The following is a 23,025-nucleotide window of genomic DNA, read 5'->3' as shown; positions in this document are numbered from 1 at the left end:
TTCTATACTGACACCCACATCCAAAACATTGATGGCAGATTTCTGTAACAGTTTCGCTGTCTGTTTTATTATCCATATTTCATTAGGACATAGTACTTTTTTTTATTCATTCCTGGGATGTGGGCATCGTTGGCAAGGCCAGCATTTATTGCCCATCCCTAATTGCCTTTGAGAAGGTGGTGGTGAACCGCTGCAGTCCGTGTGGTACTCCCACAATGCTGTTAGGGAGGGAGTTCCAGCATTTTGACCCAGTGACGATAAAGGAACGGCAATATTTTTCCAAGTCAGGATGGTGGTTGACTTGGAGGTGGTTTGGGAGGTGCTGCCGAAGAAGCCTTGGTGAGTTGCTGCAGTGCATCTTGTAGATGGTACACACTGCAGCCACGGTGCGCCGGTGGTGGAGGGAGTGAATGTTGAAGGTGGTGGATGGGGTGCCGATCAAGCGGGCTGCTTTGTCCTGGATGGTGTCGAGCTTCTTGAGTGTTATTGGAGCTGCACTCATCCAGGCAAGTGGAGAGTATTCCATCATCTATTTTATTATCCATATTTGATTACGCCATAGTACTTTTTTTATTCATTCCTGGGATGTGGGCATCGTTGGCAAGGCCAACATTTATTGTCCATCCCGAACTAGCGAGGCCCAGACTGCAAATATGCCCATCAGGGTATCCTGATTCTCCCTCAGTATTTCAATAAAGAAAGGAAAGATAGATTACGAAGGTAAACTTGCGCAAAACATAAAAACGGATAGTAAAAGCTTTTACAGATATATAAAACGGAAAAGAGTGACTAAAGTAAATGTTGGTCCCTTAGAAGATGAGAAAGGGGATTTAATAATGGGAAATGTGGAAATGGCTGAGACCCTAAACAATTATTTTGCTTCGGTCTTCACAGTGGAAGACACAGAAACCATGCCAGAAATTGCTGGTCAGAGGAATGTGGGAAGGGAGGACCTTGAGACAATCACTATCACTAGGGGGGTAGTGCTGGACAGGCTAATGGGACTCAAGGTAGACAAGTCCCCTAGTCCTGATGAAATGCATCCCAGGGTATTAAAAGAGATGGCAGAAGTTATAGCAGATGCATTCGTTATAATCTACCAAAATTCTCTGGACTCTGGGGAGGTACCAGCGGATTGGAAAGCAGCTAATGTAACGCCTCTGTTTAAAAAAGGGGGCAGACAAAAGGCAGGTAACTATAGGCCGATTAGTTTAACATCTGTAGTAGGGAAAATGCTTGAAACTATCATTAAGGAAGAAATAGCAGGACATCTAGATAGGAATAGTGCAATCAAGCAGACGCAGCATGGATTCATGAAGGGGAAATCATGTTTAACTAATTTACTGGAATTCTTTGAGGATATAACGAGTATGGTGGATAGAGGTGTACCGATGGATGTGGTGTATTTAGATTTCCAAAAGGCATTCGATAAGGTGCCACACAAAAGGTTACTGCAGAAGATAAAGGTACGGGGTCAGTGGAAATGTATTAGCTTGGATAGGGAATTGGCTGGCTAACAGAAAACAGAGAGTCGGGATAAATGGGTCCTTTTCGGGTTGGAAATCGGTGGTTAGTGGTATGCCACAGGGATCGGTGCTGGGACCACAACTGTTTACAATATACATAGATGACCTGGAAGAGGGGACAGAGTGTAGTGTAACAAAATTTGCAGATGACACAAAGATTAGTGGGAAAGCGGGTTGTGTAGAGGACACAGAGAGGCTGCAAAGAGATTTAGATAGGTTAAGCGAATGGGCTAAAGTTTGGCAGATTGAATACAATGTCGGAAAATGTGAGGTCATCCACCTTGTGGAAAAAAACAGTAAAAGGGAATACTATTTGAATGGGGAGAAATGACAACATGCTGCGGTGCAGAGGGACCTGGGGGTCCTTGTGCATGAAACTCTTTTTGGTCCCAAAAAGTTAGTTTACAGGTGCAGCAGGTAATCAGGAAGGCGAATGGAATGTTGGCCTTCATTGCGAGAGAGATGGAGTACAAAAGCAGGGAGGTCCTTCTGCAACTGTATAGGGTATTGGTGAGGCCGCACCTGGAGTACTGCGTGCAGTTTTGGTCACCTTACTTAAGGAAGGATATACTGGCTTTGGAGGGGGTACAGAGACGATTCACTAGGTTGATTCCGGAGATGAGGGCGTTACCTTATGACGATAGATTGAGTAGACTGGGTCTTTACTCGTTGGAGTTCAGAAGGATGAGGGGTGATCTTATAGAAACATTTAAAATAATGAAAGGGATAGACAAGATAGAGGCAGAGAGGTTGTTTCCACTGGTCGGGCAGACTAGAACTAGGGGGCACCGCCTCAAAATACGGGGGAGCCAATTTAAAACCGAGTTGAGAAGGAATTTCTTCTCCCAGAGGGTTGTGAATCTGTGGAATTCTCTGCCCAAGGAAGCAGTTGAGGCTAGCTCATTGAATGTATTCAAGTCACAGAGAGATAGATTTTTAACTAATAAGGGAATTAAGGATTATGGGGAGCGGGCGGGTAAGTGGAGCTGAGTCCACGGCCAGATCAGCCATGATCTTGTTGAATGGCGGAGCAGGCTCGAGGGGCTAGATGGCCTACTCCTGTTCCTAATTCTTATGTTCTTATGTTCTTATGTTCTCAGCTGGTAAATTGCTATTCCCATCCTAGCTGTTCCTTGCAAACTCAAGATCTACACCCCGAGTATAGATGGTTAAATTCAAAATGTGAGTATAAAAATCTTGCACGGGAGACATACCACAAAAGAAATAAGGTAGTTTAAATAACCTTCCCCCTTTCCCAAAAAACACAAATACATCAAATTTGCAACGTTCTGGCCATATTTAAGCAGCAGAAAAGAAACAAGCGCAGCTCAAGGCAATCTCTCTCTGATGAAAATTATTGTTTAATAGCAGTTGAATGTAAACAGCTCCATATTTAAGGAAGGGATTAGAATGCTAATCCACTTTGTAAGTGAAACGTAAGGCTGGAACCCTGGATTAAGAGTCCAGATTATGTCAACCTGAGAGAGAGAAGGGAAAGTGCAAATGGGGTAGATCATGTATGACCTCTCAGATTGGATTACTATCATAAATGCACTCACATATCATTTATAATGTACACCAGATAGAGAGGATATTTTGTTTTAAAATGATTCCCGTTGTAGTAGTGTGTGTTTGCCTATTTATATACAATAACCTTGTCAGCTCTGGCTCAGTGGGTAGCGTCCTCGCTTCCTCGTTAAGAACATAAGAAATAGGAACAGGAGTTGGCCATTTGGCCCCTCAAGCCTGCTCCATCATTCAATACGATCATGGTTGATCTGATCATGGACTCAACTCCACTTTCCTGACCATTCGCCATAACCCTTTACTCCCTTATCGCTCAAAAATCTGTCTCCCTCCGCCTTAAATATATTCAATGACCCAGCCTCCACAGCTCTCTGGGGCAGAGAATTCCATAGATTTACAACCCTCAGAGAAGAAATTCCTCCTCATCTCAGTTTTAAATGGGTAGTCCCTTATTCTGAGACTATGTCCCCTAGTCCAAGATTCCCCCACGAGTGGAAACATCCTCTCTGCAGCTACCTTGTTGAGCCGCCTCATTATCTTATGTCTCAATAAGAACACCTCTCATTCTTCTGAACTCCAATGAGTACAGGCCCAACCTACTTAACCCCTGTCTTCATAAGTCAAACCCCCTCATCTCAGGAATCAAACTCATGAAGCTTCTCTGAACTCCCTCCAATGCAAGTATATCCCTCCTTAAATAAGGAGACCAAAACTGGACGCAGTACTCTAGGTGTGGCCTCACCAATACCCTGTACAGTTGTAACAGGATTTCTGTTTTATACTCTATCCCCCTTGCAATAAAGGCCAACATTCCATTTGCCTTCCTGATTACTTGCTGAACCTGTATACTAACCTTGTGTGCTTCATGCACAAGGACCCCCAGGTCCCTCTGTACTGCATTATTTTGTAATTTTCTCCATTTAAATAATAATTTGCTTTTTTATTTTTTTGTGCCAAAGTGGATAACCTCACTTTCCCACATTATACTCCATCTGCCAAATGTTTGCCCACTCACTGAGCCTGTCTATATCCCTTTCCAGGTTTTTTGTGTCCTCCTCGCAACTTGCTTTCCCATCCATCTTTTTATCAGCAGCAAACTTGGCTACATTACACTCGGTCCCTTCATCCAAATCATTAATATAGATTGTAAATAGTTGAGGCCCCAGCACCGATCCCTGCGGCACCCCACTAGTTACTATTTGCCAACCGGAAAATGACCTGTTTATCCCGACTCTCTGTTTTCTGTTAGTTAGCCAATCCTCTATCCATATTAATATATTGCCCCCAACCCCGTGAACTTTTATCTTGTGCAGTAACCTTTTATGTGGTATCTTATCGAACGCCTTCTGGAAATCCAAATACACCACATCCACTGGTTCCCCCTTATCCACCCTGCTCATTACATCCTCCAGCAAATTTGTCAAACATGATTTCCCATTTGTCAAGCATGATTGGCAGAAGGTTGTGGGTTCAAATCTAGGCTGACACTCCAGTGTAGTGCTGAGGGAGTACTGCACTGTCGGAGGTGTCGTCTTTCAGACGAAAAGTGAAACCGAGGCCCTGTCTGCTCTCTCAGGTGGACGTAAAATATCCCATGGCGCTATTTTCAAAGAAGAGCAGGAGAGTTCTCCCCGGTGTCCTGGCCAATATTTATTCCTCAATTAACACAAAAACAAATTATCTGGTCATTATCATATTGCTGTTTGTGGGCATTTGCTGTGTGCAAATTGGCTGTCTCGTTTCCCACATTACAACAGTGACTACACTCCAAAAGTACTTCATTGGCTGTAAAGTGCATCAGGACATTTGGTGGTCTTGTGAAAGGTGCTATATAAATGCAACTCTTTCTTTCTAGTTTTACATTGTAACATGCATCTATCATACTTCAGTGCACTAAAAATAGAAAGAATGCCTGTCATTTTCTGCTGTTTTTTGATCTCAATAACTTGGCTGCTCCCTTGGGGCAGGAGCTTGGGATTTATAAGCAATTGCCAATCTACAAATACTTCCCTCAGCCATTAGTTTGTAAACGGAACTGAGCCTATACAGACCATTCCCTCAAGTAGCCTTCAGCAGTAGCCAAAGAGGATAAATACAGCTCAATTTCAGCAGCCAAACCTCACAACAGTGCTTCAGACCCCAGACTACCTATGAGAAATCCCATGGGAGATCAGCTAATTTTGTGACGCCTTTATGATTTTACAGCCATTTTCCTTCTCTGGGTTTGATCAGGCCTTATACCATAGATAGCTGAATGGAGAATCAATCCGCTTTGAGGCCTTGAGCCAATGCTGCTGAGCAACACCAATGGTGAAGGAGATGCACATGAACAACCCGAGTATTTTTGTCCTTTGATAATCTCATCTTGTAAGGAGTGCCTAACTCAACATCAATTCGGCAGAAGGCTGTAAGTGGAAGCCCCACTCCAGATGTTGAGCACATCAGCTGGGCTGGTGCTCCAATGTAATACAATGGACATGCTGCACCTTCAGAAGTCCAGACCTTTGGACGAAACATTAAATAATGGACCAGTCTGCATTTTCTGGTGGTTTGTGGAGATATTAAGAATCCCATGGCGATATTTGAAGAACATGGAGTCCTACTGGTGGCTTTGCCAACACTTCCCTCTCAACCACCACCACATCAGATTAACTGATCATTCTTCTTCCTGTGTTTGTAGAATCTTACTGCGCGCAAAAATGGCTGTCATATTTGCATACATAACAGTCAATGCATTTCAAAATCTTTCACTGCTTTGTGACACATACAGCTATATAAGTGCAGGTTTTTAATTTCTCTGCACAATGGCATGAATGACATCATCAAATCACTAGGTGTGGAAAAGTGAGCATAAATCCATTATCAATACTTTGTGCTACACAAACTAATTTCACATAGAGCCATTACACCTAACAGCGGAAGACGACCTTTGACCCAGCAGTCAGAGTTGAGTAGAACCAAGATCCAAGAGGCTCCCCCGCCAAAATTTCTGCACCCTCACTACCAATTCCAAGCCTCTGCCTAGCCGCTGGCTCAGGTTGAACTAGACGGTTTGCTAACTTGCCGTTCTATTTTACCTTGTGCTTTTTCTGACCCCGTATCACCTCCGTCACAAAGACAATCTATTCCACCTCTGTAGCGTCATTCATCTCTGCCCCTGCCTCAGACTACCTGCTGCCAAATCCCTCCATACCTTGGTTACCTCTGGATCAGACTATTCCAATAGCCCCCCCCCCACCCACCCAGCCTCCCATTCTCCACCCTCCAAAAACTGCAGCTCATTCAAAACTCTGCTGCCCATACTAGCCTGCAGCAAGTCCCACTCACCCATCACCCTTGTGCTCCCTGACCCATGTTGGCTCCCAGTCCCCCAATGCCTTAAGTTTAAAATTCTCAAGCCAGTGTTGAAATCTCCTCATTGCTCCCCATCTCTGTAACCTTCTCCAGTCCAACAGCCCGCCGAGAACTCCATGATCCTCCAACTCTGGCCTCTTGTGCAAACCCCATCCCTTCGCATAATTGGTGGCCGTGCCTTCAGCCACCTAGGTGCTAAGATGTACAATTTCCTCCATAACCGCTCCATCTCCCTCAGTCTTTAAGACCCCTCTCAAAACCCATCTCTCTTTCTCAGCTTTTAGCGACCCCTCCCCTTTTTTCCTGGTTTAGCGTTAATTTTTGTCGGTTTACACTTCAATGATGCACCTTGGGATGTTTTTCTACATTGAAGGCACTATATAAATGCAAGCGAGAGTCGAGTCCTGCCAGAGCTTTGTCCACTTTGTGCCAGTCCGGTTTCTGGGCGGTGGGTGGCAGCGGCAATGGAAGTGCCGATCTCAAACGGGCAACTGCTTCATTTAACTGTGTACCTGTTCGACATGCCATTTACTGATGTTTGGGTGTGCAGGATATCAATTGTAAAGGGCCCCCCCATGTGAAATGGGTGCCAAGTATGGCTAGGTAACCAGCCATAGTAACACTGATTTAAAGGGCCCAGCCATGCAGCTTGAATCTTTAATGCTTCAACCAGGGTTTGGACTTTTTTGGTAAATAGATGCTTTCTCTTCATTGTCACGTCTTTGCGGCCTTCCACTTCAGCCTTGGGAAAAGCTGCTAACAGCTTTCAGAATTTCTTTACCCTCTATTCCACTTCCCTTTAAATTTCATGTGCACACAAATTTCTGCCCCCATCACTTGCACGCTCCTTGCGCCCATCCAAATCTGCACCTGAAGCTACCCAAAATGAGGTAACTTCATAACATTGGGTGCAAACACACCTCCTATTGAATCGGCCTAAAACTTGCCTATAATCAGTCTAAACGATGCCAATTTCGTATAATCTAGAACCTGGAGTTAGGTTGCGCAGGACAATTTGTCCAAATTCAGCCAACTCGGCACAAAAGATCGAGGAATTTCGAGCGCAAGTTATGCCGGCGCAAATAAGAGTTTCCATGATCTTTCGCGCGGCTTTAAAAAATATCGCGCTGGAAGCCAGCCCCGCCCACAAAACTAGCCCCGCCCCCAGGTCGAATGAATCACCACGGAGAGTTTCCGCTTATTGTGCTCGTTTGCTCTTAATATTAAGCTGTTTTGCTATGGTGCAAGGACACTATTAGGCACCTTTGAAAATCTTTTAAACATTAAAATTTTTAAAATTATTTCAGAAACTGACTACTGTGCACCAACGAAACCAGTAAATGGTTTCCTGTTTCGTTTTTTTTTTAAAACTCATTTTCAATGGGTTAAAATCGGGTTACTCGCAGGTGGTGGACTAGGCATTCTGATCAAAAATGCTTATTTTTTTTGGGTGATAAGCCAATTTTCCACTGTATTAATAAAACTGCACCAGGCTACCACTTTTAAATACATCAAGGAATATTTTTTTAATGCAAATTATTCCAAAAAAAAAATGATGTTCTAAACCGCTGCCCGATTGTGCTGGTCCATGGGAGATTTTATGTTCGCCGATATGCAAATGAGCGTGAGCAGAAATGAGCGCCAAAAAAAGGTCACTTTCTGAAAACTCGTGCACTTTGCGCCTGGATTGCCGATTGCACCCAAAGTGGAAACTCTTGGCCCGAGGTGTTTTAAACCAATGTATCATGTAGTGAACATAATCCTACAATCTGATGGTCTGGAGTTAACGTATGGCTGTCTAATTGACAGAGCAATTGATCGGATTGATAGAGCGTGTCTTCCTGTACTGAATATGTTTTGTAAAATCTACTGCATCAAGGTGTCTTCAAGCTGCAAAATGGCTGCAGCCTGATAAAATGGATGTTGCAGTTCACATTTCTGATATGTATGAACAATGAGGGACAGATAAAGACCCTCTGGTCCATCGAGCCTGTCCCACACAATCCCGATACCTTGTGCATCACAACATAGACACTCCACTCCACCCAAAACCATGTGACTTCCTGGTAGAAGAATAAAAGCCCACGCCAATTTGAGGAAAGAAAATCTGGGAAATTCCTCTCCGACCCAGCTAGACGATTGAAACTAGTCCAGATCACTCTGGCCCTGAATTCCCTGCAGTACCTACCTTCTGGAAGGTGATGCCCGCCACAGCCAGAAACAAGTCCAGCTTTGATGAGGAATGTTTTTGCATTTTATTTTTAGTTACTCCCTTGAATATTTTTCCACGGCAGGTCCCAGTATTCTTTAAATAAAGCTCTGTAGCAACGTTTCAAAGTACAATTGAAAGTCTGAAGGCATCTGTTACAACCCGCCCCCTTCTCCAAAAATAGCATCACAAATACATTACTGTCCACTACAGTATCTTTCTTTAAAAAAAAATGTAATTTATTCTCTTAATAAACCTTAGCAATCCATTATTTTGGTTACAATCACCATGCCACTGTTGGTTGAAGCAATGAGAGTTCTGAGCAGAGAAGATAAAATATATTACAAGCATAACTATGAGGATGAATAGTCATATAGAATGCAAAAAATGATTGTGATATATAATACAAACTTTCATTTTAAAAGTATACAATTAATTACACAAAAAGGCTAACAATGGGTTTCATTCTCCAGCCTTTTCCTGGAAATGGGTGGAATTTCTGAGCAATTTTACATTTTCTGCACTGTACAAAGACATGTAATCAGGTCGCATGTTGCACTGGATCTCGTATTGTTGACAATTTATCACCACGGCTGCCCTTTCAAAAAACTCGAACTAAAATGGAACAATCGGCAAAAAAAAAAAAGGACGTAGTTTGAAAACCCTATTCAGTGTGCTCGAGATTTCTTTCTCTTGTGTTTCTTCTCCTTCTTCTTATTGATGCACTTCGGGCAAAACCATTGGACCTCATCAGGTGGTGCTGCAGTGATCCCAACACAAGGCCTGAGAAAATGAATATTAAATGTAAGATACTGCCACATTTCAAGGGTATTACAACATCGCCCACGGCACCACAACATAAATCGCAAAATAAATTAAGAAAAAACAAACAGTCACACTTATCGGAGGTGGATGTTACTTACCCCACTGCAGCCGGTATAGGTCGGAACGCCCGTTTTCACAGGCGGTCCCAGCAGGGGGGCGCTACCGGTGGGGCGGGAGTCAAAAAGCGAATTGGTGTTGCACACCAGCTCACCTCTTCCGGTCGATAGTGCTCAGCGCCCTGCCGAGACCGGTGCCGAAAACCCTGGCGGGGCGCTGGAAACTAGCTGCTCGCCCAGAAGAGCTCACCGCCGCCATTGTCGCCCCTCCGGGACGAAACCAGAGGCGGACAGGACTGGACAATCGAGCCCGAATTCTGTACACAGAGCTAGTTAATGAACAAGTATTAAAGTCAAGTATATTGAAGATGACAGAATATTTAGCTTCCCTGCCAAAGTCTTTGTAATGTTCTGATAGCATTTAGAAAATGATGGGCCAGATTTTGCTGTAACCGGACATCTAACAGCACCTGCTGTCAGGTAGATTTGCCCCCACACCCTTCAGCTCAAAGAATATTTGCTGACAAAGTTGCTGAAAGTGCGAGCTAATAACCGCGCAATGAGGGAAACGGGGCATCTGGGACCAGAATAATCTTCTCTCTAACTCTTTCCCCGTGCGTAGTCCCTTTAACTGGCTGCACGGCCCATTCAAACGTTCGCGTATGCGCGCTCTCCCTTACATGTAAAAACCGGTGAGCAGCCTGCGCGGGACCTCCAGACTGCCGTGCGGCTCAACGGGAACATTGGACCAGAGTGAACTCGGTTACCAACAGGGCATCTCCTTAACCAATCAGATTTAAGGATTGGGAAATAAACACAGGAAGGACTGAGAATGTGGGTGAATTAAAAGAACTGAATTAAATGTCAGATCAAAGGTATAGAAAGAGAAATAAAGAGAAGGAAAGAAAGATTGCATTTGAGAGAGAAAGAGAAAAAAAAAGAAAATTGAAATGTAAAATGTGACATTTTTAAAATTTTCCCGAAAAATTTAAAAACTGAAGGAATGAGACTCCAAACTTGAAATAATTAATTTTCGGTGCTAGAGAGGTTGATTAGCAAGAAAAATCCCCACCATTCTGTCCTAGAGAGACTCAAAAAGTCCATTTATAAATACAGGTGCAGCGCCTAGAATCCGGAACCCTCGGGACTGAGGCCGATCCGGATTTCGATCATCTTTGCGACGTCACGGATCTGGAAACACCCGAGCCCAGGTTCGGGTATTTCCGGATTTCAGAATGTCAGAAAGGGCGGGGGGATTCCTGCCGGGGAGCTGTTTGGGCCGTCTGGCCCTGCCGAGGACGTCGTCGGGCGGGCCCCACCAGGGAAGTTGCCGCCAGGCGGGCCCCACCAGGGAAGTTGCCGTCAGGCGGGCCCCACCAGGGAAGTTGCCGTCAGGCGGGCCCCACCAGGGAAGTTGCCGTCAGGCGGGCCCCACCGAGGTGGTGTTCGGGCGGGTGGGCCCCACCGAGGAGGTTGTTGAGCTGGCCTCGCCGAGATGTTCGGGCGGCCGGCCGGCGAGGAGGCCCTGAGGTAAGGGCGCCGACAGTGAGGCGAGGCCCGAGGTCGGGCAGTGCCGAGGCCCGAGGTCGGCAGGGTCGTCGGATTCCAGAACATTTGGAAGATTCCGGACGACCCTGCCCCCGATCGGTCCAGAGTCTGGAACTCCGGATTCTCGACACTGCGCCTGTAATCACAAAAACCAGGTCGAGAAATAGAAAGCTAAAGCACAGACTTAGGAGATGCAGGTTGTCAGAACAACTTTCTTTCTCAACGCTAGATTTGTTGGGAACCTCACACGATGATTGAGGACATCAAAAGATCAAATCCTCAATACACGTTCCATCAATCATTGTAATGTTTTCCTGAGTGTTTTGAAGCTGTCTTCTTACAATGGATCATTTTTGGGGTGAAGTCCCTAATTCTCCCCACAACTTATTTTCGATCTGCCTTTAATTCAGGCCTCCTGAGTTATACAACAACTGGTGGAGAGGGCAGGTGATCATCCCTAGTGCGCCCTTGGAGCCGGCCACGAGAAGGTCCACAACAGCAGAGGTCATGACAACGTGGTCTCAGATTGTTCCCGTCTCCACACACCTCTCCCTTCCCAAGGTAGAGAGACACCTGCCCTCTGCAAAGTACCTCTCCACAGCAGTGTGCCTGAGATCATCGACCCTGCACAGTGTGCGGACCTCAAACACAAACTCATGTCACACCACTTCATGGCACTGTGCATTGGTGCTCCAGTGTAACCGCTCAATGATAACACCTTAAAAATGCTCCGGAAACCAATATGAGGAGGACTGGCGTAGACTGGCCTTCCATTTTAGCATGTTTCATCCTTAGGTTGTACTAAGATTTACTGTAATTATTCAATATAAATGTACGCTGTCATATTCTACTTGTGTTTCTCTTCAAAGGGACACAGCGGGCAATGTTCATCATTCCGATAGTTTCACAGATCAGAAAGAAATTCAAGGAAACAGATTTCTTACCAATGATACCAGTCATCACAGTCATCACAGCCAATCATTGGGCTGCCATCGTCTGGCTTGTTGCAGCCAGGACAGATCCAGATTTGATTTCCCCATTCATCCCGGATCTGAGGGGAGAAAAAATAAACAAAATAGTTTCTAGACAATTGGTAAACAATTAAAATAGATGGTCCAGTGTGCAAAACTGTATTTGGTGTCAATAGCCTATGTACTCCTCTGCCATTTGCATATCAAACGCAAAAGGCACATCACCCGTGACTCCCAGTTTCACGATAAACAAAACATTGTATAAATGGAAAGTGGTTGGTGCTGAGTATGGTGGCGTTCCATTGGGGAATCTGACAGGAGACCTGAAAAACACAAATTCCCTTAATAGTGGAATAAAAACTGTAATCAACATCAGTGTAGCATTCACCTGATGACATACAAGGTAAATACTCGCTCTGCTGTGATGCTAAGCCAGAGCAATGATGTGGATGCTACAACTCACGTCAGCAACCTGGCGCGAGGAATGATGGGGGGGGGAAAAAAAAATCTGTCCATGTTCACTAAAGTACACGCGTGGATATCCAATATGAGGATAGGCTGGGTTTGTCTTCTTTGCAACAGAGGAGGCTGAGGGAAGTCCTTATTGAAGTGTATAAAATTATGAGGGGCTGAGATAAAATGGACCTGTTGCTACATGGAGGCAGACTTGCATCCCTCCTGGCCTCTGTTTACACTGCTCCGAGACCTCATGGCATGCTGAAGATGTTCGGGGAAGTGTGTGTGTGTGTGCTGGGGAAACTCAGTGTGAAGGTTACACTATGCCTATCACATTGGGAGTTAAATGCCGACTGTAATAGCTTCAGAACAAACCTCACAGAATAAACAAGGTTTCAGGCAAGCAAGTGGTGTTGGAGTGGACAGAGGTCTTGAAGTTGAGCTATTGAGTCGATTTTAAGAACTGTAGACCACGATGCACGCCATTTTGCCTCATACATTATACCCACCAACAACATAACTATTTTGAAACAGGAAGCGTAAAAGATGCCATACAAATGCAGACACTGTTTATGCTTTGCTGAGAAGTGCATATATATATCTGTGGTTCCAGCTTTTCAGAATCAGAGCACAAGACAAGCTCACTTGGCAATTTTAATGTGGAAGATGGTTGGACTGTGCAGGAGGATGTAACCATTTCCCCCCCTGGCACTATATTCCACAACGATAGGTTCTCTTGTGTTAGGTATAGTGCAAGACAGCAGAGTTACGTGACAAGAATACAAATCCTGAAATGAACCCCAAAACTCGCTGGTTAACATTTTGATTCTCTACACAATCAGCTGAGGTATTCCACAATGGAGAATGAAGTATGGGGCTATAGAGGTTTATTGTATTTGTATCAAACTTAAAAAAAGACCAGACCTTGCAGAAAGATGAGAGTCAACATCTACTGGGTTGGAAGTGGGTACCAGAGGTGGGCACCAGAGGTGGGCAGAAAGAAGTCCCCCTGGGAACTACTGAAACACATTTTAGTGAAAGAATGAAACAAGCAACCTGGATTCAGAGCAAGGGATTGGGTTGGATGAGGCCCGGGAGGTACCAGATACGGGGGCGGGGGGGACGGGACAAACCCCCCCACCGCCGTTCTCTGCACCCAACAGAGTATCTATGTCAAATACAAAAGCTAAATACGACAGATGTTGGAATCTGAAATAAAAACAGAGAAGGCTGGAAATCTCAGCAGGCCAGGCAGCATCTGTGGAGAGAGAAACAGAGTTAACGTTTCAGGTCGATGACCCTTCGTCAGAACTGGCGAATATCCGAAAAGAGCACATTCTAAAGCACTGAAAGGGGGAGGGGAAGAAGGGGTATCTACGTCTCCCTTTCTGTATCCCTTCAAAAGAATCTCTCCCCTTCCTGCCTCTTCTCTTCCCACATGCCTTGATACATCTGCCGCACGTAACTTGCTCAACAGTTGTCTTTGATGCTCTTGCTGTCCCAAACCCACACCATCTTCTGTACATTTACCACAGCACAGGAGGGGAGGGGGGGGAAATAACCCTTGCAATACAATCTTTGTTCTTCTTTAAGGGGTTCTTACATTAATATATCCTTTTAGAACAGAGACATGAGCAATATATACAGTGCGGTGTAGAAAAAGTAGTTTCAATGTATTTTGTTTTATTAGCAATTATTTCTTTGCTTGGATAATTTGAGAATTCTTTCATTGAGAGAATATTTGCAGAAATGAGAAACGATACAAAGTATGAATTTAAGCGGCGAAGCAGTACTCACTACGTAAGTACTGACGGTCTCTGTAACGACACTTCTGACCGGTGTCTTCGAGGTTCCCACTCCAGAGCCAGAAGCTGCAGGCAATGCAGCAGGAAGCGCAGGAGCTGGAGCTGCTGAGGGTGGAGGAAGAGGAGCTGGTGTAATGGGTGGAGCTATATGAATTGGAGGTGGTGCTGGAGATGGCGGTGGAGTCTTTGGATGGGCAGCAGGAGGTGACGGTTTTGCCTCTGTGGCTGGGACCACCTTGCTGATGACGCTGAAAGAAAAAAAAACAGAAAATACAAGTTAATGCATTCTGGCCTTTAAATGCTGATTCGCTGCGGTGAATTGGTCATAAGGAGACAGATGGCCATATTTCTAATCCATTCTTCGGCTTACAATAGACATTCAATGAATCTGCCATAATTTATTTAGATGTAAACCTGTGGAATTCTCTACCACAGAAAGTTGTTGAGGCCAGTTCGTTAGATATATTCAAAAGGGAGTTAGATGTGGCCCTTACGGCTAAAGGGATCAAGGGGTATGGAGAGAAAGCAGGAATGGGGTACTGAAGTTGCATGATCAGCCATGATCATACTGAATGGTGGTGCAGGCTCGAAGGGCTGAATGGCCTGCTCCTGCACCTATTTTCTATGTTTCTACGTCATTAATGCATACCATGTACAGGAAGTTATTTAATTTGGATCAATTCTGAGTTGTTAAGAGGTCATTCAAAGATACTTTGCAGTTGCTCTCCCTGATGGGAGAGAGTAAATGCACCACAAGATGTGGCACTGAACTACACAAATCAGGAAGCTTTGGAGTTCAATACCTGTGCTCAATGAGATAGTCTCCATCAGGGGCAGTGGTGGAGCCACAATTGTACTTTGGCCAGGGATAGAGGGAAAAATCAGCCAGGTTTCTCATCGCTAATGGCTATCCCAGGACTGTTGCTGGAAATTGTTGGTCTGTGCACAGAATTGGTGTCAGCTGTAATACTCTTTCCCTTCCCCTGACCCCCATGGTTGGGTAATTCTCCAACAATCACTTTCTGGAAAAGGAGGTACTCAGGGTTGTTAATAGCCAAATGAGGGAAGGTCTTGGGAGAAATGCCCACACTGCACCCAATGAGTCACCATCTTTAGGAGAGGATGAAGAACAGGGGAGACAGCAGAAGTACTCTTCAAATCCAATGTGAATGAGAATAAGAATGCTCAATTATTCATACTCACTACAGGTAACTTCCTGGCATTGCTTTCTATAATGCAATTGTTGTGATCCCTGGAATTAGATCAGTGATAAAAATATATTTTTAAAATTTCACATAATTAAACTAATTTCTTCATTTTGAACTTTTTTGTTGGGAGTATGGAGAAAAGAGAGGACCGTACTTTCAATACAATTTAGTAACCGGGAATAACTTAACTTTAAAAGTATCCGCCCGCACACACAAATAAAAATGGAAAAGGCAAACTTTAAATAGCCCAGCCTTTGTATTTCTATTTAGTCTACCAAACACGCAGACATTCAAGGTTCTCTTAAAAGCAATGAGAAACATATTTTAGAATCTGTTTTTGCACTTAACATTAAAAGACATGTTTAAAAGGCACAAATAAACCGAGCCAGTCAAATCGGCAAATCCATTCCACAAATCAGGCTGGCCTTTATAACATGCCATTGAGACTTCAGACCTTGGTGACCCACTAAGTTTTGGAAGAATTATCTGTGTAAAGTACTCCAATGATTTAAAATTAAATTGTCTTGAGTTTTATCAGGGTTAGATTTCATCATTACAGAACAGTTATCAATTTCTACTATCTACGATGCAACCATAAAACAGTTTATCCTTTAACCCTCCAGTGACAGGTTTACTTCCGCAGCTGCCATCAGCCTGTGGGGGTAGGTCTGTGTGTGAATGTGATTTTTGGATCAAGATTTGACTGGGTCACATGGCCCAACATGCCACATCTGAGGCTAAACTACCCAAAAGTTAAACTCGGTTTTCATCAAACTTTTTATTTAAAAAGTATATGCTCTCACATCCGAAGGATGGTCAGAATAAGGAGATTGACAGAAAAGCCCCGTCACACAAGAAATAGGAGCAGGAGTAGGCCACCTGGCCCCTCGCACCTGCTCCACCATTTAATAAGATCATGGCTGATCTGATCATGGAATCAGTTCCACTTCCCCGTCCGCTCCCCATAACCCTTTATTCCCTTATCGCTCAAAAATCCAGGGCAGAGAATTCCACAGATTTAATACACTCGAGAAGAAATTCCTCCTCATTTCAGTTTTAAATGGGCGGCCCCTTATTCTATGTCCCCTAGTTTTAGTTTCCCCTATGAGTGGAAATATCCTCTCTGCATCCACCTTGTCGAGCCCCCGCATTATCTTATATGTTTCGATTAAGATCACCTCTCATGGTTCTGAAGTCCAATGAGTATAGACCCAACTTACTCAACCTATCTTCATAAGTCAACCCCCCTCATCTCCGGAATCAACCTAGCGAACCTTCTCTGAACAGCCTCCAATGTAAGTATATCCTTTCTTAAATACAGAGACCAAAACTGTACGCAGTATTCCAGGTGTGGACGCCTATACCCTGTACAGCTGTAGCAGGACTTCTCTGCTTTTATATTCTATCCCCCTTGCAATAAAGGCCAACATTCCATTTGCTTTCCTAATTACTTGCTGTACCTGCATACTAACTTTCTGTGTTTCATGCACAAGGACCCCCAGGTCCCTCTACACTGAAGCATTTTGCAATTTTTCTTCATTTAAATTATAATCTGCATTTCTATTTTTTCTGCCAAAGTGGATAACCACACATTTTCCCACATTATACTCCATCTGTCAAATTTTTGCTGACTGACTTAGCCTGTCTATATCCCATTGCAGATTTTTTGTGTCCTCCTCACAATTTGCTTTCCCACCCATCTTTGTATCATCAGCAAACTTGACTACATTATACTCAGTCCCTTCATCCAAGTCATTAATATAGATTGTAAATAGTTGAGGCCCCAGCACCGATCCCTGCGGCACCCCACTAGTTACTGTTTGCTAACTGGAAAATGATCCGTTTATCGCGACTCTCTGTTCTCTGTTAGTTAGCCAATCCTCAATCCATGCTAATATATTACCCCCAACCCCGTGAGCTCTTATCTTGTGCAGTAACCTTTTGTGTGGCACCTTATCGAAGCCTTCTGGAAATCCAAATACACCACATCCACTGGCTCCCCCTTATCCACTCTGCTTGTTACATCCCCGAAGAACTCCAGCAAAATTGTCAAACATGATTTCCCTTTCATAAAACCATGCCGAGTCTGCTTGAACTATGCTTTTCCAAATGTCCTGCTACTGTTTCCTTAATAATGGATTCCAGCATTTTCCCAATGACAGATGTTAGGCTAACTGGTCAATAGTTTCTTGCTTTCTGTCTGCCTCCTTTTTTTTTTTTAAAAAAGGGGCATTATATTTGCAGTTTTCCAATCTGCTGGGACCTCCCCAGAATCCAGGGAATTTTGGTAAATTACAACCAATGCATCCACTATCTCTGCAGCCACTTCTTTTAGAACCCTAGGATGCAAGCAGTACCAGATCTAAGATCCCTGGTTGGTTCTGCAACGTACTGTTCAAGGAAACTATCCTGGATACACTCTAACCAGGCCAATTTGCTTTGTCCAATCAATGTGAAATTTTAAATCGCCCATGATTATTGCCGTTCCTTTCTTACAAGCCTCCGTTATTTCTTGATTTATATTTCGTCCTACAGTGTCGCTACTGTTAGGGGGCCTGTAGACTACGTGCACCAGCGACTTTTTCCCCACATTATTCCTTATCTCCACCCAAACTGATTCTACTTCTTGATCTTCTGAGCCAATATCGTTTCTCAATAACGCACTGATCTCATCCTTTATTAACAGAGCTACACCACTTCCTTTCTGTCTGTCTGTCCTTCCGAATTGTCAAATACCCTGAATATTTAGTTCCCAGCCTTGGTCGCCTTGCAACCACGTGTCTGTAATGGCTATCAGATCATACCCAATTGTATCTATCTGCATTCAGATAAAGAGCGTGAAATTTTTTTTTTGAACCTTTTTCCTGCTTTGACCCCACATTCTGATACGCTTATGTTTATACATTGTCCCTTCCTGTCACGCTCTGGTTTTCATTTCCCCCAGTGCTACCCTGCTCTATTGCCTTCCCATTTTTTAATTTTCACTAAGCTGAATCCTCCCTCCCACTAATTAGTTTAAAGCCCTCTCTCTACAGCCCTAGTTATCTGATTCACCAGAATCCTAATCCCAGCACAGTCTAAGTAGAGCCCGTCCCAACAGAACAGCTCCCTCTTATCCCAGTACTGGTGCCAGTGTCCCATGAATCAAAACCCATTTCTCTCACACCAGTCTTCGAGCCACATGTTTAACTCTGATCATACTTACTCTATGCAAATTTGCTCGTGGCTCAGGTAGTAAATCGAGAGATTACCACCTTTGTGGTTCTGCTTTTTAATTTGGCCCCAGCTGCTTATAATTCCTCAGCAGAACCTCTTTGTTTGTCCTACCTATGTCGTTGGTACCTACGTGGACCACGACAATTGGATCTTTCCCCTCCCACTCCAAGTTCCTCCCCAGCCCAGAGGAGATGTCCTTAACCCTGGCATCGGGCAGGCAACACAGCTTTCAGGACTCATGCTCTCAGCTGCAGAGAACCTTATCTAAATCCCTAACTACACTGTCCCCTATCACTACAACCTTTCTTTTTACTCCCCCCACTTGAATGGCCCACATAATTTGAAGTGGTGACTTTTGCTACGCAGGCAAAAGAAAATGAAGTCTTGCAAGCTTAAAATACTAAAAAGCACAATAAGCAGAAGAGTAAAGTTAAAGCTAACAAAGAAAAAGAGAAAGCAAGAAAACAGGGCATCAGATGGGAGCATAGGGACAGGAGGAGACCATTCACCCCCTCGAGCCTGTTCCACCATTCAATTAGATCATGGGTGATCTATATATTAATTCCACCTACCCGCCTTGGTTTCGTAACCCTTAATAAATAGATAGCAGGAAAAGGGATGGCAGGGAGAGGTATATAAAATTGTGCATGAATGTTTAATTTAGTAGTAACAGATTACTATTGTAATAAAAAAGTTAATACTGCAATAATAGTGACTGATGTATTCGTATCTTTATTACTTATATTAAAAAGATGCATTTTGGCATCGGTGCATGAGCTAAATACAAAATAAATGCCCACCCAAACAGGCAAGAGTATTCCAGAGCCTCCTGGCCAAATAAAGATTAAAATACTTATTTGTGTTATTATAATTCGTATTATTGGCAGGGGGATAGGACCCCGAGAGTAGATTCAGAAGGGAGAGAAGCAAAGTGGGAAATGGAAGGCAGAAAAGCAGTAAGTGAGTTTGGAAAGCAGAGGAAACAAAGGCTAGAAAAGAGGGCAGTTTGGCAGTGAGTGCTAAATGGTACATACTTCAATGCAAGGCGTCTAGGGATTACGGCAGATGAGCTGAGAGCACAGATAGACACTTGGGAGTACGATATTATAGCTATTACTGAGACATGGCTGAAATAAGGGCAGGAATGGCAGCTCAACATTCCTGGTTGCGGGTTTTTAGATGGGATAGAGAGGGGGATAAAAAAAAGGAGAGGGTGTCGCAGTATTGATTAAATAAACAATTACAGCTGTCAGGAAGGATATGTTAGAAGGATCATCAAATTAGACTATATGGGTTGAACTGAAGAACAAATAAGGGGCAATCACACTGCTGGGAGTGTACTATATACCCCCAAACTGTCAGAGGGAGATAGAAGAGCAAATATGCAGGCACATTTCTGAGAAGTGCAAAAACAATAGGGCAGTAACAGTAGGGGGAATTAGTGTGAAAGGTGTAGAGGGAGCAGAATTCTTAAAATGCATCGAGGAGAGCTTTTTTAGCCAGTACGTAGCAAGCCCAACAAGAGAGGGGTCGTTTCTGGATTTTAGTTTTAGGGAATGAAGCTGGGCTGGTGGAAGGGGTATCAGTGGGAGAGCATTTTGGTGGCAGTGATCATAATTCAGTTAGATTTAGGGTATAGGAAAGGTCAAAGATAGACCAGGAAGAAAAGTTCTCAATTGGGGAAAAGCCAATTTTACTAAGCTGAAATATGATTTAGCCAAAGTGGACTGAAACAGCTATTTGAAGGTAAATCAGTGTCACAGCAGTGGGAGGCATTCAAGGAGGAGAAAGTGAGGGTTCAGAGCAAGTATGTTCCCTTAAAGAAAAAGGGTGGGACTAACAAATCAAGAGCTCTCTGGATGTCAAGAGGCATACAGGATGGATAAAGAAAAAAAAGGAGGTTTATGACAGATACAGAGGGCTGAATACTGCAGAAACTCTATACTCCTCTAGGAAGTGAAGGAGTGAAATTAAAAAGGAAGTTAGGAAAGCAAAGAGAGGGCATGAAAAAATATTGGCAAGTAAAAGCAAGGAAAACCCAAAGATGTTTGAGCAAGAGGATAACTAAAGAAAATGTAGGGTCTATTAGCGACCATAAAGATAATCTGTGTGTGGAGGCGGAATACTTTGCGTCTGTTTTTACAAAAAAAAGAGATGATGCAGACATTGCAATCAGGGAGGAGGAGTGTAAAATATTAGATAAAATAAACAGTGAGAGAGGAAGTATTAAGGGATTTAGCATCTGTGAAAGTGGATAAATCCCCAGGCCCAGATGAAATGCATCCTCGGCTGTTGAGAGAAGAGAGGAAATGGCAGAGGCTTTGACCATCATTTTCCAATCCTCTCTGGCTACACGTGTGGTGCCGGAGAACTTCTAATGTTGTATCTTTGTTTAACAAGGAAGAAAGGGATATACCGAGTAATTACAGTCCAGCCAGCCTCGGTGGTGGGAAATTTATTGGAAAAATTCTGAGGGACAGGATAAATCTTAATTTAGAAAGACACAGATTAATCAAGGACAGTCAGCATGGATTTGTTAAGGGAAGCTCGTGCCTGACTAACTTGATTGAAATTTTTTGAGGAGGTAACAAGGAGGGTCAATGAGGGTAGTGCATTTGATGTAGTGTATATGGATTTTAGCAAGGCTTTTGATAAGGTCAGATTGGTCACGAATCCAAGGCAAAGTGGCAAGTTGCTTCCGAAATTGGCTCAGAGGCAGGAAGCAAAGGGTAATGTTCAATTGGTGTTTTTGTGACTGGAAGGCTGTTTCCAGTGAGGTTCCACAGGGCTCAGTACTAGGTCCCTTGCTTTTTGTGGTATACATCAATGATTTAGCCTTGAATGTAGGGGGTATGATTAAGAAGTTTTGACCGTGTGGTTGATAATGAATAAGAAAGCTGTAGACTGCAGGAAGATATACATTGCCTGGTCAGGTGGACTGAACAGTGGCAAATGGAATTCAATCTGGAAAAGTGTAAGGTAATGCGTTTGGGGAGGGCTACCAAGGCAAGGGAATACACAATAAATGGTAGGACACTGAGAAGTGTAGAGGAACAGAGGGATGAACCTTGGAGTGCATGTCCACAGATCCCTGAAGGTAGCAGGACAGGTCGATAACATAGAAACATAGAAAATAGGCGCAGGAGTTGGCCATTCGGCCCTTCGAGCCTGCACCGCCATTCAATGAGTTCATGGCTGAACATGCAACTTCAGTACCCCATTCCTGCTTTCTCGCCATACCCCTTGATCCCCCTAGTAGTAAGGACTACATAGAACTCCTTTTTGAATATATTTAGTGAATTGGCCTCAACAACTTTCTGTGGTAGAGAATTCCACAGGTTCATCACTCTCTGGGTGTAGAAGTTTCTCCTCATCTCGGTCCTAAATGGCTTACCCCTTATCCTTAGACTGTGACCCCTGGTTCTGGACTTCCCCAACATTGGGAACATTCTTCCTGCATCTAACCTGTTTAAACTGTCAGAATTTTAAACGTTTCTATGAGATCCCCTCATTCTTCTGAACTCCAGTGAATACAAGCCCAGTTGATCCAGTCTTTCTTGATATGTCAGTCCCGCCATCCCGGGAATCAGTCTGGTGAACCTTCGCTGCACTCCCTCAATAGCAAGAGTGTCCTTCCTCAAGTTAGGGGACCAAAACTGTACACAATACTCCAGGGTGTGGCCTCACCAAGGCCCTATACAACTGTAGCAACACCTCCCTGCCCCTGTACTCAAATCCCCTCGCTATGAAGGCCAACATGCCATTTGCTTTCTTAACCGCCTGCTGTACCTGCATGCCAACCTTCAATGACTGATGTACCATGACACCCAGGTCTCTTTGCACCTCCCCTTTTCCTAATCTGTCACCATTCAGATAATAGGCTGTCTCTCTGTTTTTACCACCAAAGTGGATAATCTCACATTTATTCATATTATACTTCATCTGCCATGCATTTGCCCACTCACCTAACCTATCCAAGTCACTCTGCAGCCTCATAGCATCCTCCTCGCAGCTCCCACTGCCACCCAACTTAGTGTCATCTGCAAATTTGGAGATACTACATTTAATCCCCTCGTCCAAATCATTAATGTACAATGTAAACAGCTGGGGCCCCAGCACAGAACCTTGCGGTATCCCACTAGTCACTGCCTGCCATTCTGAAAAGTACCCATTTACTCCTACTCTTTGCTTCCTGTCTGCCAACCAGTTCTCAATCCACGTCAGCACACTACCCCCAATCCCATGTGGTTTAACTTTGCACATTAATCTCTTGTGTGGTACCTTGTTGAAAGCCTTCTGAAAGTCCAAATACACATCAACTGGT

At 44.0% G+C, this 23,025-nt stretch overlaps 1 protein-coding gene across 2 annotated transcripts in view; it reads right to left on the bottom strand.

The window, feature by feature from the left end:
- Positions 1–8,833: 8,833 nt before the first annotated feature.
- taf3 (TAF3 RNA polymerase II, TATA box binding protein (TBP)-associated facto) overlaps positions 8,834–23,025 on the bottom strand; it is a 207,599-nt gene continuing 193,407 nt past the window's right edge. For both annotated transcript variants that reach the window (XM_070897123.1, XM_070897125.1), the window contains 3 exons: positions 14,270–14,525; positions 11,990–12,096; positions 8,834–9,399 (listed from right to left, as the gene is read on the bottom strand). In XM_070897123.1, coding sequence (XP_070753224.1) covers positions 9,285–9,399; positions 11,990–12,096; positions 14,270–14,525 — 478 coding nt within the window. In that variant the 3' untranslated portion in view covers positions 8,834–9,284. The remainder of the gene's footprint in view (positions 9,400–11,989; positions 12,097–14,269; positions 14,526–23,025) is intronic.

Source organism: Pristiophorus japonicus, chromosome 13, assembly GCF_044704955.1.
Source record: "Pristiophorus japonicus isolate sPriJap1 chromosome 13, sPriJap1.hap1, whole genome shotgun sequence".
Classification (NCBI taxonomy): domain Eukaryota; kingdom Metazoa; phylum Chordata; class Chondrichthyes; family Pristiophoridae; genus Pristiophorus; species Pristiophorus japonicus.
This window is presented reverse-complemented; position numbering and strand designations above follow the sequence as displayed.